The 14,500-nt window shown below is 67.8% G+C and overlaps 2 protein-coding genes across 4 annotated transcripts; one reads left to right on the forward strand and one right to left on the reverse strand.

Annotated features, from left to right (window-relative positions):
• Nucleotides 1-67: 67 nt before the first annotated feature.
• TMBIM6 (transmembrane BAX inhibitor motif containing 6) lies at nucleotides 68-2,776 on the reverse strand. 2 transcript variants are annotated; one of them, XM_080635598.1, is made up of 10 exons: nucleotides 2,642-2,776; nucleotides 1,941-2,041; nucleotides 1,764-1,872; nucleotides 1,550-1,670; nucleotides 1,411-1,459; nucleotides 1,238-1,335; nucleotides 1,078-1,157; nucleotides 835-935; nucleotides 680-752; nucleotides 68-590 (listed from the first exon to the last, which is right to left on the reverse strand). In XM_080635598.1, the coding sequence occupies exons 1-10, from the start codon at nucleotides 2,705-2,707 to the stop codon at nucleotides 567-569; spliced, it is 822 nt and encodes a 273-aa protein (XP_080491724.1). In that variant the 5' UTR covers nucleotides 2,708-2,776; the 3' UTR covers nucleotides 68-566. The 2 variants fall into 2 exon arrangements, with proteins under 2 accessions (XP_080491724.1, XP_080491725.1); XM_080635599.1 differs by lacking the exon at nucleotides 2,642-2,776 and having other exon boundaries at nucleotides 1,941-2,634.
• Nucleotides 2,777-3,076: 300 nt separating this feature from the next.
• FMNL3 (formin like 3) lies at nucleotides 3,077-13,934 on the forward strand. Of its 2 annotated transcripts, XM_080635556.1 has the most exons (27): nucleotides 3,077-3,257; nucleotides 5,195-5,278; nucleotides 5,363-5,443; nucleotides 5,530-5,606; nucleotides 6,539-6,622; nucleotides 6,944-7,093; nucleotides 8,167-8,275; nucleotides 8,366-8,442; nucleotides 8,548-8,641; nucleotides 8,787-8,861; nucleotides 8,932-9,042; nucleotides 9,120-9,269; nucleotides 9,359-9,460; nucleotides 9,528-9,774; nucleotides 9,936-10,004; nucleotides 10,137-10,261; nucleotides 10,342-10,544; nucleotides 11,209-11,443; nucleotides 11,524-11,592; nucleotides 11,674-11,754; nucleotides 11,840-11,969; nucleotides 12,048-12,208; nucleotides 12,296-12,397; nucleotides 12,479-12,568; nucleotides 12,646-12,757; nucleotides 12,865-12,962; nucleotides 13,631-13,934. In XM_080635556.1, exons 1-26 carry the CDS (start codon nucleotides 3,108-3,110, stop codon nucleotides 12,954-12,956), a joined length of 3,060 nt encoding a protein of 1,019 aa, XP_080491682.1. In that variant the 5' UTR covers nucleotides 3,077-3,107; the 3' UTR covers nucleotides 12,957-12,962; nucleotides 13,631-13,934. The 2 variants fall into 2 exon arrangements, with proteins under 2 accessions (XP_080491682.1, XP_080491681.1); XM_080635555.1 differs by lacking the exon at nucleotides 6,944-7,093.
• The last annotated feature ends 566 nt before the right edge of the window (nucleotides 13,935-14,500 follow it).

Consider the following 14,500-nt stretch of genomic DNA (forward strand, 5'->3'; position numbering starts at 1 on the left):
ATATAGTCCTTGTGCAGCCGCTGTGGTCTCTGCCCGCGGGATGGATGCACGGACACGGGGATGGGGCTGAGGGTTCCATTCTGAGCGTTTATTGAATCATCCCGGTGTACAGAGGGGCGGCGGCGGGATTGGGATCGCTCTGGTTTGGATCATGCTGGCCCCGCCGCTGCCTTCCCATTGGATTTCTTGGCACTAAAGGAGAATCTGGCTGCAGGGAGGTCCTGCTGCCCCCCCCCCCCATCCCGGGTACCGTGGGGACACGGTGGCTCTGGAAAGCTCCGGAACGTGTCAGCTGTGGGATACGGGACCTGGGATAAGGGGGGGGGGGAGGTGGGAAATGGGGTCGGGGAGAGCCAAATTCCAGCAGGATCCACAAATCGGCCGGTTTCTAATCAAAGAAAAGCTTGAACAAGAGAAAAACCCACAGAGGCGAAAGCTTCCGGCTGCTTCTCACGGCAGCAAAGCGCAACCCTGGAATGGACCAGAGGGAACGGGAATGGGTGGGATGGGGACAGGGATGGGACAGGGATGGGATGGGGACGGCTCCACCTCAGCCTGGAGCTGCTTCACTTCTTCTCCTTCTTCTTGTTCTGCGGGAGGAAAAGGGGTGGTTGGGCACTGAGGGGCTCCAAGGGGTGGGTTTGTCCCCCCCAGGCCATGCCCAGGCCCCTTCACCCACCTCGGTCATGCCCAGGATCATGAGGAGCTCCCGGAAGATGTTGACGAAGTCAAGGAAGAGATCAACGCAGTGCCTATGGGATGGCGGGGATGAGATCAGGGGGGCCTGTCCCATCCCATCCCATACCATCCATCCCGTGTCCTCCCAGCACCCACCAGATGTAATCCTTGTCCCCGCTCTCCGCCTTCTCAATGATAAGCTGCGTGTCAAAGAGCACGAAGCCGCACATGATCATCAGCCCCAGGTAGAGGTTGGCCTGTGGGACGGAGAGGGGACGTCAGATAGGGCTGGTGTCACCAATGGGAGCTGATGTCCCTCCGTCCGTCCATCCATCCATCCATCCATCCATCCATCGCCCCATCCCACGGGGGGCTCCTGGCAGACAAAAGGGACCTCACCGTGAAGAGCCAAGTGGATCCCATGAAGGCGTTAACCAGGGAGGAGAGAAGCATCAGGGTGAGGCCGGAGAGCAGGAATCCTGCAGGGAGAAGGCAGGGAGTGAGGCCTGGCCCTGCCCAGCCATGGGGAGCCCCCAGACCTCCCCCAGACCCCTCTCACCTCCCAGGTAGAGGAAGCTGCGGCGCCGGGCATACAGGGCACTCAGCGAGAAGCAGGTGAAGATGGTGGCGGTGCCCAGGAAGGCAGTGGGGATGATGCTGGGGGAGAGAACAGGGGGTGAATGGGGCCTGGGGGGCACTGGGGGGCACCGGGAGTGGGGGGGCTGCTCCTACCTGGGGTTGATGGAGATGCACATCTGCAGCAGCGGCCCCAGGTTGATGCCTGCAAGACAGAGGTGGGCGTCATCGGAGCCATTCGGGGCTCTCACCCCTGCTCCCCACTGGGCCCTGGGGGGTCCCCGGTGCCACCCACCAGTGAGGAAGGCGAAGCCCGTCAGCATCCCCAGCCTCTTGCGCTCCGTGTCGCGGCTGTGCGGGGTGGCCGTGAGCCACACCATGAGCCCCAGCGCACCCAGGCCCGTCAGGAGGCTCAGCTGCAGGGCGAGAGGCAGACGGGGACCCAGCATCACACCGTGCAGAAGGGGTGCGAGCTGGGGGGGCCCCAATGACACCCCATAGGCACTCACCTGGAACAGGCGGGTCACCACATTGATGTAAGCCCCCACGGCCGCCACCAACATGCAGAGGGCGAAGCTGGCGTAGACCCTCTTGAGATGCTCCTGGGTGGAAGCCGAGCTGCGGGCAATGGGGGGGGCAGTGAGGGGCTGTCAGGAGGGACCCCCTCGAGCCCCCCCTTTACTCACATGTGCGAGAACTTAAAGAGCGCGTCCAGGTTGATGTTGCGGTCGAAGACGTTCATGGCGCCAGGCAAGGGGGGGCCGCCGGCCGCTGGGATGGGATCAAGCTGCAGGGGGGGCGCTGGGTCAGGGGGACCCCATTGGAGCTCCCATAGGGATAAAAGAGCCGCCGCGCAGCCCCGCGGCTGCTCGCAGGAGCTGGTGCAAGCTTTGCGGGGCGTTGCGGGTGCCCCGGGGGGGGCCGGGCCCCGCGGGAGCTGCCGGCAGCTGGGAAGCGGCTTTGAGCTGCTGTGAGCGCCCGTAATGGTGCCCCCGCGGGGCTCCGCACCGCTGAGCGGCCTCCTCCTGCTCCGGTCCCTGCCCCATGGCGGGGGGGCGGCACCGGGGCAGCGCCCAGAGCCGGGGCCCTTTCGGTTTCGACGGTGCCGTCCGCGCTCGATGCAGAACCGGGACCCGCACCCGGAGTCTCCCCCCCCCGTGCCCTCCTGGACCCGGAACCGCCGGGACCCGGCAGCGGGGCCTGGGGGGGGCGGGGGCAAGCGCAGGAGGGCCGAGGCTGGGCCGGGCCCCCCCGGCGAGGGCCATAGGCGGGCGTTGGAGCCGTCGGACCCCCCCTCGTGCGGCCCTTTCGGGGCGGGCTCTGCCCGGTGCCCCCCTCCCCCCACGCCCCGCCGGGCCCCCCCCGGGGCCGCCGCCGCCGCCCTCACCTGCGCGGCTCCGCGTCCGTGCCAGGCCTCGAACGGTCCCCACTCCGCCACGCCTCCGCCGCTCATTGGTCAGCGCGCCCCAAGGCCCGCCCTCCTCTTCGTTCTATTGGCTAACGGCCGACCCCGGGGTGAGGCGGGGCGAACCGCGGCTGACACTCATTGGCGGCCGGCCGCGCCCGAGAGACGCAGTTGGTCACACGCCGCCTCCCCCGCACAGAAGCGCGACGCTCATTGGTCGGCGTAGCCTTGGCCGAGCCAATCGGTACCTCCCCACTGGCTGCCGTTCCTCCTGAGCGCCCCCCGGTGGCGCAGCCGTTAGCCCGCCCGTCCCTGCGCGCCCCCTGGCGGCGCCGCCGCGCACCGGGCCGGGGCGGGGCCGGGCGGGGCGGGGCGGGGCCGGGAGGCGGCGGCGGCCGGACGCGACGGGCAGAGCCTCCCCCGCCGCCCCCCGGTGCCTGGGCCGGGGATGGGGAACGTGGAGAGCGCGGACGGGGAGGCGCTGCCCCGGGGACCGGGAGCGGCGGCGGCGGCCCTGGGGGGGCCCGGGCTGCTGGCCCCGGGCAAGATGCCGATGCCGGAGCCCTGCGAGCTGGAGGAGCGCTTCGCCCTGGTGCTGGTGAGACCCCGATCCCCGCCGCGGCCCCGGGCGCCTGCTGCGTCCCTTAAGTTCCCGGTTCTTCCCCCCTTCCCCGTTGCGCTTCACCCGCGCTCCATTCACGCTCCCAGGGGCACCTCCTCCGGGTCCCGCCGCGCCTTCCCGGTCCGCCCCTACCCGCGACCCCTCCCGGTGCCCCCGCCGGGGCCGGACGCGCCCCGCCGCCGCGCTCCCCTCCCAGCGTCCGACTGCGGGCGGGCACCGGCACCAGGAGGAACCGGGGGCGGGCGGGCGGGCAGCGCCGGTGCCGCGGGGGTGGGCAGCGGCAGCGGGGCGGGGGGAGCCCGGCCCGGGACATCCCCGGGGGGTGACGCCGCTCCCGGTGCCAGCGGGGGGGGCCCTCGAGACCCGGGGCTTTTTTGCCGTGAAAGTCCCGTCGAGGCGGTGGACGGGGCTGGGTGCGGGTCCCTGCGCGGTCCCGGGGCCGCTGTCCCGGCCGGGGCGGTGGCCACCGCGCTGCGGTCACCGGCCAAGGCTGTGTTGACACCCGGTACCGGGGGTATCTCTGCGGTGACCCCGGCACCGCCGCTGTCACGGGGGGCACCGCGTCCCCGGTGGCCGGTCCGCAGGGATGGGAGGTGGCGGCAGGGCCACCATGGCCGGGTGACACCGGGGGCTCCCGGTGGTGGCGGAAGCCACGACCGGGCAGGAAATACCGAGCGTGGTCCCGGGGGTCTCTGGGAGCCGGAACCGGGGGGTACCGGGGGGTCACCGGTACCCGCGGTGCAAGGGGTACCCATTGCCCGTCCCCACGTCCCACGCGGAGCGGATGCGGGAGCCGGTCCCGGTGGGGCCGGTGGCGGGGGGGGGCGCATCCTGCCGGGGGAGGCCGATGGCGGGGGGGGAATCTGGCATTTCGGGGGGGTCGCAGTGGGGGACCCCGGTGCTATCCCGCCCCCCCGGTCCCGGTTGCTCCTCACGGGATGGAGCTGCAGCACCGGTGGCCGGGCACGATCCAACCCCTGTGTCCTGGGATGGTCTCCCGAGGAGGGGGGAGGGCTCATTCAACCGAGGGGGGGTCCCCGGTGCTGGGAGGCGGTGGCGGAGGAAGTGCCCGGCCGGGAGCGGCCCCGCTCCCACCACAAAGGCAGGAAGCGAGAGGCGGGAATGCCGGTGAGGGCGGCTGCGCTTCAAAGCCGCCCCCGGTGCCCCCGGCGGGGGCCCCTGCGCGTCCCCTCCGCCAGCCCCGAGATGTCCCCGGAGCCCCGTTTTACCGGTGCTCGCCGTGTGCCAATAGCGGGGCTTTTTGGGGACGGGGGCAGCGCTCCCGTAGGGGGGTCCCCATGTTGGCGGTGCCGCTGACACCCCCTGGCGCTGTCTCCTGCCCGGGGGTGCCCGGCCTCGCCCAGGCGTTGTCCCGGTTTCCTGCTGCTCGCGAGGCCCGGAGGGGCACCAGGGAGGGACAATTTTGGCTGCCACGGAGCGGGTGGAGCTGCGGCGGTGACCGGATCCCGGTAACGGCACCTCCCGCCTCCGGAGTGGCATCGCCAGGACAGCGCCATCCCGCGTCCCCGTTTGCCACCGGGGCATCCCGTTTGTGTCCTTGCTGGTCCTGGAGATGACTCGTAGCCCGGTCCCGGTCCCCGCCATGGAGATGCCCGGTGCCCCGGGCACTGCGGTCAGGGACCGGAGGTTGCGGTTCTGTGGCGAGGAAGCGGGACCAGGCAGAAAGGATGCGCGAGATTTGGTGCAGGCGGTGGCTGGTGCATGGCCCTGGTGGCACTGCTGTCACCGTGTCACGCTGCTGCCTGTGCCACTCTATCCCTTTGCCACACCGTGGCCCCTGTGCCACACCGCTGTCCCCATGTGCTTCCCAGTGCCAGGGTCCCTGGCTGTGTCCTCAGGGGGTGGCAGTGTCCCCATGTCCCCCAGGAGTGACATCCCCCCTTTTGCCCCAGAGCTCCATGAACCTGCCCCCCGATAAAGCCCGGCTCCTGCGGCAGTACGACAACGAGAAGAAGTGGGACCTCATCTGCGACCAGGTTGGGGGCTATGGGGGCCCATGGGGGGCTATGGGGGGCTGTGCTGCCGTTCTGGTGCCACCAACACCCCCGTGTCCTCTCCAGGAGCGGTTCCAGGTCAAGAGCCCCCCCCATGCCTACATCCAAAAGCTGCGGAGCTTCCTGGAGCCGAGCGTCACGAGGAAGGTGAGGGGCTGCGGGGGGGGTCCTGGGAGGGCTCAGGAGGCTGCAGGAGCCGAGGGGGGGCCGGCTCAGCCTTGCTCTGCCCCCAGAAGTTCAGGAGGAGGGTGCAGGAGTCCACCAAGGTCCTGCGTGAGCTGGAGATCAGCCTGAGGACAAATCACATCGGGTGAGTGCGGGGTCCCGGGGGCGCTGTTTGGGGTCCCGGGGGGGCCGCGTGGTCCCGGCCCGGCCGCGCCGCAGCTGCAGGGGAAGCCGGAGGCGCTGCAGGAACTGCTCCGGTTCCTGCCCCGGCCGTGCCGCGGGACCCGCGCTGCCGGCGCAGGTCGCGGGAGCGGATGCCGCGGGCGGGTGCCGCCGGTGCCGCCCCGTGTGGAAGCTGCTGTGGGCACCGGGAGGGGGGGTTCGACCCCGGCAGCGTCCGAGGGGGGGGGGTTGTGTCTCCGTTACCGGGGATGCACGGGGCCGCTCGTGCACGTGCGGGGGCTGAGCCCCGCCACCGGCCCCAGCGCGGCCGCGACTTTCGGCTCTTCCCCAACCGCGGCCCGAAAATAGCAGCAGCCGGAGACAGGAAACGCGCTGGGGCGAGGGGCTGGCGCCGGCAGGAAAGGGGCGGCCCCCAGGAGCGCCCCCCCCCCAGCTCCCGCCGCTGCCTGACTCACGGGCTGCAGGCAGGGAACAGGCAGGGTGCAGGCAGGGCGCAGGCAGGCGTGGGGTCCCCTGAGGCCGTGCATTCACACCCAGCACCCCTGGGTGCAGCCCCTCCCTGTGCACACAGACCCGCTCCCCATGTGCCCATCCCGTGCATCCCAACACCCTTCCAGGGGCACGCCAAACCCCCCATCCCACCCCCGGTGCTCTCCCCCAGCACTCAGCTCAGCTTCCCGAGGGCCCGAGCCCTCCCTGCCCTGCAGCCAACAGATAAAGCTGTGCCGGGCCTGGCACTGCCGATAGCCGGGGGGGCTGCAACGGCTGCTGAGCCCTGGGACACCCCCTCAGCACCCCCCTGTGCCGGGTTCCCTATGGTGGTGATGGGGGGATCACAGCGGGAGTGGGGGGTCCCCAGCTCCCGCAGGCTCTGATGGGTGCTCGGTGCTGTAGGTGGGTGCGTGAGTTCCTCAATGATGAGAACAAGGGGCTGGATGTGCTGGTGAACTACCTGTCCTTCGCCCAGTGTGCTGTCATGTGAGTGGGGTGCTGGGGGGGGCCTGGGATGCTGGGGGGGGCTCCACAGCAATTCCCTCCTATCAGCCTCTGATCAGCACCATGGGGTCTGGAGAGACATGAGATGCTCGTCCCTATCCTGCCCACCCGGGTTGGGGATCCTGGGGCCCTCCTTGCGCCTCTCCCTGCTCCGCTGCTGCCACCCGCTTCAGCGCTTGCTGCAGTGGCTGCTGCTGCTCCGTGCCGAAGCCGTGTGCTCCATCCCCGTGTGCTCCATCCCCGTGTGCTCCATCCCCGTGTGCCCCCTTCCCCGTGTGCTCCCATCCCTTCCCCATGTGCCAGGTTGGACTTTGAGGGGCTGGAAGGTGAGGACGGCGCGTTGGAGAAGCTGCGCGCCTGGAGCAGGTCCATCGAGGATCTGCAGCCCCCCAGTGCTCTGCCTGCGCCCTTCGGTAGCAGCATTGCCCGCTCCGCCCGCCAGAGCGCCCTACGGTACGTACCCACCGCGGCTGGTGGGTCCCGCCAGTGCCATGCTCTGCCACGGTGTGTGCCCTGTGCCGTGCACCATCCTGCACTGGTGTGTGCCCTGTGCCGTGCACCATCCTGCACTGGTGTGTGCCCTGTGCCAGGCACCATCCTGCACTGGTGTGTGCCCTGTGCCGTGCACCATCCTGCACTGGTGTGTGCCCTGTGCCAGGCACCATCCTGCACTGGTGTGTGCCCTGTGCCGTGCACCATCCTGCACTGGTGTGTGCCCTGTGCCAGGCACCATCCTGCACTGGTGTGTGCCCTGTGCCGTGCACCATCCTGCACTGGTGTGTGCCCTGTGCCAGGCACCATCCTCCCCTGGTGTGTGCCTTGTGCCGTGCATCATCCTGCCATGGTGTGTGCCCTGTGCCGTGCACCATCCTGCACTGGTGTGTGCCCTGTGCCAGGCACCATCCTGCACTGGTGTGTGCCCTGTGCCGTGCACCATCCTGCACTGGTGTGTGCCCTGTGCCAGGCACCATCCTGCACTGGTGTGTGCCCTGTGCCGTGCACCATCCTGCACTGGTGTGTGCCCTGTGCCAGGCACCATCCTCCCCTGGTGTGTGCCTTGTGCCATGCATCATCCTGCCATGGTGTGTGCCCTGTGCCATGCACCATCCTGCCCTGTGCCACACATTGCCCATAGTGCACCCTGTGCCTTGCCTGTGCCATGGCTATGCCCTGGCCAGTGCCACCCGTGCCACATCCCGCGCTGCCCCGCGTGTGCCGCTGCTGTCCCCATCCCTGTGCCGCTGCCTCCGCTCGCCCCAGCTCTGGCTCTGCCCTGGGGTAACTCACCCCGTCTCTGCTTCCAGGCCCGGGCCCCCCTGTCCCCTCTGGCTCTGCTCTCTCTCTCTCTCTGCCGGTAAGTACCGGCTGCCGGTGCCGGCTCCACATCTGCACCACCCTCTTGCCCTCTGGTTGCTTCTCTCTGCCTCTCCCGCTCCCAAAGCCGCTCTGTCCCCACCATGGTCCCATGGGTCCGGTGCAGCCCCGCTGGCAGGGTCCCGCTCACCGGCGCCCCATGTCCCCCCCAGCTACGGGACACTGCCAAGCCGCAGGGCTCTGAAGAACTCGCGCCTGGTGAGCCAGAAGGACGATGTCCACCTCTGCATCATGTGCCTCCGGGCCATCATGAACTACCAGGTACCAGAGGGGAGGGGACACACGCACCCCTGGTGCCACCATTGCCACCGTGCCGGTGCCACTAACGCCGTCCCTGCTCCGTCCCCACAGTATGGCTTCAACCTGGTCATGTCCCATCCCCATGCTGTTAATGAGATCGCTTTGAGCCTCAATAACAAGAACCCGAGGTAAGGGAGGGTCTGGCAATGGGGGTGTCTCTGGTGTCAGTGTGATGGTGATAGTGTGGTGGTGGTGGTGATGATGGTGATGGTGATAGTGTGACTCTGCCCCAGGATGAAGGCACTGGTGCTGGAGCTGTTGGCAGCCGTCTGCTTGGTGAGGGGTGGCCATGAGATCATCTTGGCTGCCTTTGACAACTTCAAGGAGGTACCAGAAGTGGGACCAGGCTGGGATGGGGGCACCGGGAGCACCAGGATCAGGCTGGGATTGAGGACCAGGACCTTGGGGATGGGGGTCCGGTGGCTGGGGTGGGGGGAGCTCCACTTTCACCCCATATCTGCTGCCCGCTCAGGTCTGCAAGGAGAAGCACCGCTTCGAGCGGCTGATGGACTACTTCCGCAACGAGGACAGCAGCATCGACTTCATGGTGGGACACGGATCTGTGGGATGGGATGGGATGCTGAGGGAGGCTCCGATGACACCAGCCCTGCCTGCAGGTCGCCTGCATGCAGTTCATCAACATCGTGGTGCACTCGGTGGAGGACATGAACTTCCGCGTCCATCTCCAGTATGAGTTCACCAAGCTGGGGCTGGAGGAGTTCCTGCAGGTATGGGGGGACGAGGGGGCCAGAGGGGGATCCCTGATGGACCCCACCCATCCCTGACGCTGCCCCAATGCCCGCAGAAGTCGAGGCACACGGAGAGCGAGAAGCTGCAGGTACAGATCCAAGCGTACCTGGACAATGTCTTTGACGTGGGGGGGCTGCTGGAGGACGCTGAGACCAAGAACGTGGCGCTGGAGAAGGTGGAGGAGCTGGAGGAGCATCTCTCCCATGTATGTGAGCACAGGGACACGGGTCCTGGCTGTGGTGACACTGGGGCGGGGGTCCCGGCGCTGGTGTCACATCCGTGCCCCCCCCCCAGCTAACGGAGAAGCTGCTGGACCTGGAGAACGAGAACATGATGCGGGTGGCGGAGCTGGAGAAGCAGCTGCTGCAGCGGGAGAAGGAGCTGGAGGTGGTCAAGGTGAGGGGGGGTCCATGGGGTCCATGGGGAGGGTCCGGCCCCCGGTGCTGACCGCCTGCATACACAGGAGACCTACGAGCACACGAGCCACCAAGTGCACACCCTGCGGCGCCTGATCCAGGAGAAGGACGAAGCGTTCCGGCGGCGCTATGGCTCCGAGCCGCCCCCGGGGCCGGGCGCCGAGGCCCCGCCCCAGCCCCAACCCGAGCCCCCGGGGGACACCCCGAGGGTCCCCGTCCCGCCCCCCGCCGAGCCCGCGCCTCCCCCGCCACCGCCTGCGCCCCCCCTGCCGCCCCCTGCCCCCCCGCTGCCCGGTGAGTCCATGGGGAGACCCCAAACCGGGCACCCGGGGGTTGCAGCATCCCCGGGTGGGAAGGGAGCCTCCAAACCGGGGTGTCCCTGGTGCCGGGTGACTGCTGAGGATGGGGGTACCCAAAACAGGGGGACAAGGCCTCACCGTCTCCTCCCTTCACAGGCAAGTGCCCCCCAGCGCCGCCACTGCCCGGGGCTTCACCCTCCATTGCGCTCACTGTGGGGCTCTCGGGTATGTGGGGACCATGGGGGCAATGGGGTCTCAGGGTGCCGGGGTTGCAATGGCCAAGGAAGGGGTGGCACAGGGGATGGATGGCACAGGGGGGGCGCAAGGGGGGCTGAGCCAGTTCCTGCCCCACTGCAGCCATCCGCATCAAGAAGCCCATCAAAACCAAGTTCCGGCTGCCCGTCTTCAACTGGACAGCGCTGAAGCCCAACCAGATCAGCGGGACCGTGTTCAGCGAGCTGGATGATGAGCGGGTGCTGGAGGTGAGCCAAGACCTCCCCGAGCGGTGCCACCACCGCTGCCCCCTCTGAGCCCCCTCCGAGCCCCCTCCTCACCCCACCAGGACCTGGACCTGGAGCGCTTCGAGGAGCTATTCAAGACCAAGGCACAGGGACCGGCGCTCGACTTGGTGTGTGCCAAGAGCAAGGGAGCGCAGAAGGCGGCAAGCAAAGTGACGCTGCTGGAGGCCAACCGCGCCAAGAACCTGGCCATCACCCTGCGCAAGGCCGGGCGCAGCACCGAGGAGATCTGCAGGGCTATCCACACGTGCGTGCGGAGGGCAGCGGGGGCAAGGGGGGATGGTTGGGATGCAGGGGGATGGTTGGGATGCAGGGGGATGGTTGGGATTCGGTGGGGATGGTTGGGATGCAGTGGGGATGGTCGGGATGCCAGGGGATGGTTGGGATGCAGGGGGATGGTTGGGATGCAGTGGGGATGGTTGGGATGCAGTGGGGATGGTTGGGATGCAGGGGGATGGTTGGGATGCAGTGGGGATGGTTGGGATGCAGGGGGGATGGTTGGGATGCAGGGGGGATGGTTGGGATGCAGGGGGATGGTTGGGATGCAGTGGGGATGGTTGGGATGCAGTGGGGATGGTTGGGATGCAGGGGGATGGTTGGGATGCAGTGGGGATGGTTGGGATGCAGTGGGGATGGTTGGGATGCAGGGGGATGGTTGGGATGCAGTGGGGATGGTTGGGATGCAGTGGGGATGGTTGGGATGCAGGGGGGATGGTTGGGATGCAGGGGGATGGTTGGGATGCAGGGGGATGGTTGGGATGCAGTGGGGATGGTTGGGATGCAGGGGGATGGTTGGGATGCAGTGGGGATGGTTGGGATGCAGGGGGATGGTTGGGGTGCAATGGCTCTGGTTGGGGTGCAATGGCTCTGGTTGGGGTGCAATAGCTCTGGTTGGGATGCCCTGGGTGCAGGTTCGACCTGGCGACGCTGCCAGTGGACTTTGTGGAGTGTCTGATGCGGTTCCTGCCCACGGAGGCGGAGGCAAAGGCGCTGCGGCAGTACGAGCGCGAGCGGAAGCCACTGGAGGAGCTGGCGGACGAGGACCGCTTCATGCTGCACTTCAGCAAGGTGGAGCGGCTGCCGCAGCGCATGGCCATCATGGCCTTCCTCGGCAACTTTGCCGACAACCTCCAGATGCTCACACCGGTACGAGCCAGGGATGGGGGCTTTGCACCCACGGGTGCACCCAAAGGGACCCCCCTGACTCCACTCCCGTCCCCCTGCAGCAGCTCAATGCCATCATCGCAGCCTCAGCCTCTGTGAAGTCGTCCCAGAAGCTCAAGCACATGTTGGAGGTGGGTTGGATCCTGCCCTCCATCCTCGCTGTCCCATGTCCTGCTCCTCGCTGACCCCCTTTTCCTGCTGGATCCCTGCAGATCATCCTGGCACTGGGCAACTACATGAACAGCAGCAAGCGCGGCGCTGTCTACGGCTTCAAGCTGCAGAGCCTGGACCTGGTGGGCAGCGCTTGGATTCCCCCATCCTAGAGCGAGCATTGTGGGGATCCCCAGCTCTGAGCCCCCATCCCGAATCCCCTGGCAGCTCCTGGACACCAAATCAACGGACAGGAAGATGACGCTGCTGCACTTCATCGCGCTCACGGTGCGGGAGAAGTACCCGGAGCTGGCGACCTTCTGGCAGGAGCTGCACTTCGTGGAGAAGGCGGCTGCAGGTACCCCCCATCCCGCACCCCAAACCCGCCCCGAGCACCCCCTGTGCGTGCCCTGAGCTTGGCCCCGTGTCCCCGCAGTGTCCCTGGAGAACGTGCTGCTGGACGTGAAGGAGCTGGGCCGGGGCATGGAGCTGCTGCGGCGCGAGTGCGGGCTGCACGAGCACAGCGTCCTGCGCGCCTTCCTGGCCAGCAGCGAGGGCAAGCTGGAGCGGCTGCAGCGGGACGCACGCACGGCTGAGGTGAGGCCTCCTGTGCCCCTTCAACACCCCTCGTGCACCCCTCGTGCCCATCCCTCGTGTGCCAGCGCTGTCCCTGTCCCCCTCCAGGACGCCTACAACACCGTGGTGCGGTACTTCGGCGAGAGCCCCAAGACCACCCCCCCGTCTGTCTTCTTCCCTGTCTTTGTCCGCTTCATCCGCTCCTATAAGGTGAGGCTGGGCCGGGAGGTGACATTGGGGGGGGGTGCAGAGGGAAGGGGATGTCTCCATCACCCCCCCTCGCTCCGGCAGGATGCGGAGCAGGAGAATGAGACGCGGAAGAAGCAGGAGGAGGTGATGCGGGAGAAGCTGCTGGCGCAGGAGGCCAAGAAGCAGGAGAAGGTGAGGGCAGGGGGGACACGGGGACACACAAAGGGGAACCCCCACCCCGGGCACCCCAAACCTGTGCCCCTCCACAGCGCAACAAGTGGCAGCAGCAGGAGCTGATCGCGGAGCTGCGGCGGCGCCAGGCAAAGGACCATCGCCCGGTCTACGAGGGCAAAGACGGCACCATCGAGGACATCATCACCGGTACGGCCCCCGCCGCCCCCGGCCCGGCCCCCCACGGCCCCCCGCGCCCCGGGGCTGACATGTCCGTGTGTCCCCGCCCCCTGCCCGTGCCCCCCCCTCCCCTGCAGCGCTGAAGAGCGTCCCCTTCACCGCCCGCACGGCCAAGCGCGGGTCCCGCTTCTTCTGCGACCCAGCGCACCACGACGAGTCCAACTGTTAGCGCCAGGTACCGCGGCATGCCGAGACACCCCGGTACCGCCGAGCCCCCCGGTACCGCTGAGCCCTCGGTACCGCCGAGCTCCCCGGTACCGCTGAGCCCTCGGTACCGTCGAGCCCCCCGGTACCGCCGAGCCCCCCGGGTACTGCTGAGCCCCCGGTACCGCCGAGCCCCCCCGGTACCGCCGAGCCCCCCGGTACCGCTGAGCCCCCGGTACCGCCGAGCCCCCCCGGCCCCGCATGCCCCCTCCTGCACGCCCCCTCCCCGCATGCCATCACCCCGGGGCGCCCCTCGGGTCCTGGTACAGGATCCCAGCGCAAGGCTGAATCCCAGCGCAGGATCCCGGCACCCGATCCCAGTGCAATGTGGAGGTTCTGGCACGAGATGTTGGCGCTGGATCCTGGTGCATGGGGGGATTTGCAGCATGGGGGCTCTGATGCAGATCAGGGTCCTGGTGCAATACTCGATTCCAGTGCAATACTGGATCCTGGTGCTACACTGGATCCCAGCGCAGGATCCCAGTGCTATATGGGATCTTGGTGCAGGATCCTGGTGCTATACTGGATCCAGTGCAGGTTCCCCGTGCTATACTGGATCCTGGTCCTACACTGGATCCTGGTTCTCTACTGGATCAAGCCAGATGCCTCAGCCCCTGACATGGCCCCTTCCCCTCTCAGCCCGCAGGTGGATCCGGCTGTAGCTGTGGCAGGGCCTGGACCCCAGCACTGGACGGGGGGGGGCACTACCTGGACCCCCGTGGCTGCGTTGGGGCCCAGCTGACCTCTGGGGGTGACCTCACCCCATTGGGGTCCTCCCCCACAACTCCCCATGGGGACCACGGGGCACGCCCCCCCGCGCTCGTCACTTTGACCACAGATGTGAACACTAATTGCCAAAGAAAAGGGACCAAAGCCAGGCTGGGGGGGGGGAGTGGCAGGATGGTGCCCCCCCCCACCCGCCCCAGACCCCCCCCTCAAATTCAATCCCCCCCCCAGTGACTTTTTGTACATGTGAAATATATGGAGACTTTTACATGGCTGCTGCCTGCTTTGTGGGGGGCACAGCGGGGGTTTGGGAAGCACCCCCATGCTGGGAATCCCGTATCCTGGGGAGAGGGGGGCACATACATGTAGGGATGAGATCCTTAAACAGTGGTGCTATTAAATATAGGGGATTGAAGGGGAGAGAAGCCCCCACCCATCACCCATCCCACTGGGGGTGGTCCCAGTGCACCCAGTGCTGGCAGCTGGGGGAACTGTTTAGGGCTGGGGGGGGCTTTGGAAGCAAAGGGAAAACGGGATGGAAGGACAGGATATGGCCTGAGCATCACTGGGGCCAAAGGATGAGGCTCCAGCATCTCCACCATTGGGATACAAGGGGCTGGGAAGGGCAGGATGCGACCCCAGGTCCCCCCCCCAGCACAGTGGGGCAGATGCAGCCCTCCAGGGCAGGGCCCAGCCCAAGGATTAACCCTGACAACAGGGAATAAAAGTTTCCCTTAATCCCCCCAGGGGATTACCAGCACAGCCGCACCCAGGGCCGCATCC

Source organism: Psittacula echo, assembly GCF_963264785.1.
Source record: "Psittacula echo genome assembly, chromosome: 27".
NCBI lineage: Eukaryota > Metazoa > Chordata > Aves > Psittaciformes > Psittacidae > Psittacula > Psittacula echo.

Bases quoted from the DNA above. Each gene is read 5' to 3' on its own strand.
- TMBIM6 (XM_080635598.1), bottom strand. From the start codon at position 2,707: ATGAGCGGCGGAGGCGTGGCGGAGTGGGGACCGTTCGAGGCCTGGCAC. The intron at 2,042-2,641 runs GTGAGGGCGGCG...CCCCCCCTGCAG, and splicing joins ACGGACGCGGAGCCGCGCAG to CTTGATCCCATCCCAGCGGC. The intron at 753-834 runs GTGGGTGCTGGG...GCCATCCCATAG, and splicing joins GGGGACAAGGATTACATCTG to GCACTGCGTTGATCTCTTCC.
- FMNL3 (XM_080635556.1), top strand. From the start codon at position 3,108: ATGGGGAACGTGGAGAGCGCGGACGGGGAGGCGCTGCCCCGGGGACCG. The intron at 8,862-8,931 runs GTGGGACACGGA...CCCTGCCTGCAG, and splicing joins ACAGCAGCATCGACTTCATG to GTCGCCTGCATGCAGTTCAT. The intron at 9,461-9,527 runs GTGAGGGGGGGT...CTGCATACACAG, and splicing joins AGGAGCTGGAGGTGGTCAAG to GAGACCTACGAGCACACGAG.